Source organism: Sesamum indicum, linkage group LG3 (genome assembly GCF_000512975.1).
Source record: "Sesamum indicum cultivar Zhongzhi No. 13 linkage group LG3, S_indicum_v1.0, whole genome shotgun sequence".
Lineage (NCBI taxonomy): Eukaryota > Viridiplantae > Streptophyta > Magnoliopsida > Lamiales > Pedaliaceae > Sesamum > Sesamum indicum.
Window position 1 is genome coordinate 2624589 of NC_026147.1, and position 2764 is coordinate 2627352.

General features: G+C 35.7%; 1 protein-coding gene across 1 annotated transcript; it reads left to right on the top strand.

Annotated features, from left to right (window-relative positions):
* On the top strand, positions 922-2764 carry LOC105157095 (expansin-A1-like; the record flags this gene model as incomplete). Its single annotated transcript, XM_011073391.2, is given in 3 exon segments — positions 922-1191; positions 1300-1612; positions 2311-2764. Coding segments are annotated over 3 exon segments (753 nt in total). The 5' UTR covers positions 922-1061.

Sequence of the window (2764 nt, forward strand, 5' to 3'; positions counted from 1 at the left end):
TTATTATGTGATTGATTTCATCTCGTCAATAATATGAATAAAAAATATTTATTTCTGCGGAGATTTTTGCACATTAATTAAAGGGGTGTTTGTGATGGCTAGCTTTATATAATTGTTTGTCATCACTATTAAAAATAAGTTGAAAAGAATAATTTTTGTTGTATAATATAATTTTAAATTTTTTAAATTAAATTAATTTAAACTAAAAGTTTTAAACCATCCCTAAGTATTACGTTGTTAATACAAACACTCAAACTTCAAATTTTGTTTTTTATTTTTTTATTTTTGTTTTTAAATATCCTCAAATTTTATTATTACTTAATTTACATTTATAATTTATCGTCACTATAAAAATATAAAACTATTACAAATTACATAGTATGACAACATAACTCAAGTAATTATTAATATGTACATAAACCATAACCAATCATGGAAAATTCTAATCCAAACATACATGAGTTGATTGAACTTGAACTAATTATATGTCAAGTACAATATACTTACAGTATAAATGTTATACAATTCAAAAAAGTGATTAATCACATTATAAGTGTATCACACTTACTTTATAATTAATTTGATTCACATACAGACTCAGTTCGACCAAACCTGAATCAATTATATGACAAGTACAATATATTTACTGTATAATTAATATATAATTTTAAAAAAATAACTAATTATATGATAAATATAATACACTTATTCTGTAATATGAATTTAATTGGTTCAAAACTTAATTGGATCAAGTTTTCCCCGTAGACAAAGACAGAAGAAGCATGCAGAGTTAGAAAACCACGTGGTTTCCTGCCCAAATTACGTACCTCCACCAAGAAAACAACCCGCCCTGCACCTGGCAACATTTCTGCAAACCATGTTGTGTGACGTTCTCCCTACATATGGGGTCACTCCCCACACCCCATCCCCCATGCTGTGTATCTATATAATCTGACCTCCTCCACCCCCGCCCATCTCATTTCCACCATCAAAACCTCGTTACTTACACATACTAATTAAGGTTAGTTTGTGTTTGAAACACTGAAAGTCTCATATATATCATGTCACTCATCACTCAGATTCTTGCATGTTTCTTCTCTCTCTTCTTTCTTGCACACGGCGGTGATGAAGACGGATGGAGTCAGGCTCACGCCACTTTCTACGGCGGCGGAGATGCTTCCGGCACTATGGGTATATATGCCTACACACACACACAGACACACACAAACACGTACACGTATTTATGTGTGTATACGTAGAATATTGACGGTGGGAGATCGACGGGTTTTGGTTTTGCAGGCGGGGCATGTGGGTATGGGAATTTGTACAGTGAAGGGTACGGTACAAACACGGCTGCGTTGAGTACCACACTGTTCGACGAGGGGCAGAGGTGTGGGGCTTGCTTTGAGCTGAAATGCGTGAACGATGAGCAGTGGTGCCTCCGGAACTCAATCGTGGTGACGGCGACGAATTTCTGCCCGCCAAACGACGCCTTACCCAACGACAATGGCGGGTGGTGCAACCCTCCCAACCACCACTTTGATCTCTCACAGCCTGTCTTCCAAAAACTCGCCAAATACCAAGCTGGGATTGTCCCCGTTCTTTACCGAAGGTATATAAGTGTAATATATATAAATTAGAATTAAATGCAACTTTCATCCCTTAATTATAACCAAATTTTATTTTAGTCCTTTAATTTTCTAAAATTCCAAAAAAATTCTCTAACTTTTGAAATTATTCAATTTTGGAACACTAGTAACGAATTTTATCCAAAGACATCGGAAAATGACACCTAAATCTGACGTGGTATTTCAAAATTCGACGACTTTTTGTAAATGAAGTCAAAATATTAATTATAAAATTTACGGTAAATATGTTGATTAACTGCATTCAAAATTTAAGGTAAAAGTTGATTAACTGTGCTTGAAATTCAAGTTTTTGTTATTATTTTTATTTTATCGTAGTAGATAATATTGATTTATCGTAAATTTTAAGTCGTAATGATTTATAATGCAAGTAATACATATTTTTTTGCAGTTAATTTTTTAAATTAGTGCTTACTAATTAATTAATTCCCAGTGGAACAATAGGAAATTTTAGCCTGGACTCGATTCGATCGAACTTGAATCAATCATATGACAAATGTATATATCCGTCATATAATTGATGTATAATTTAAGAAAAATGATAATTACAGAATAAATATGATACATTTCTTTTATAATTGATTTAATACGGCCAAACCTAATCCAAACTTAAATTTTCCTAAAATTAATTAATTGTGACATGAATGTACATTATATACTGCAGGGTAGCATGTCAAAAGAAGGGAGGCATTCGGTTCACCATCAACGGCCACACTTACTTCAATCTCGTCCTGATCACCAACGTCGCCGGCGCCGGCGACGTCCAATCCGTCTCCGTCAAGGGTTCAAACACTGGCTGGCAACCAATGTCCCGTAACTGGGGCCAAAATTGGCAGAGCAGCTCCAACCTCGACGGCCAGAGCCTCTCCTTCAAGGTCACCACCAGCGACGGCCGCACCGTCACCTGTAACGACGTCGTCCCGTCCCATTGGTCCTTCGGCCAAACATTCACCGGCGCCGGACAATTCACTTAAACAACTCTACAAGTGTGTGTATATATATATGTATGTATATCAGAGTCGTCATTATGAGTCAGAGATGTTATATGCTGCGGTTAGGTGTTTTATACTCGAGATGGTTGGTTGATCACTGGCCGTCCGAGCCTAACTAGCAGACAA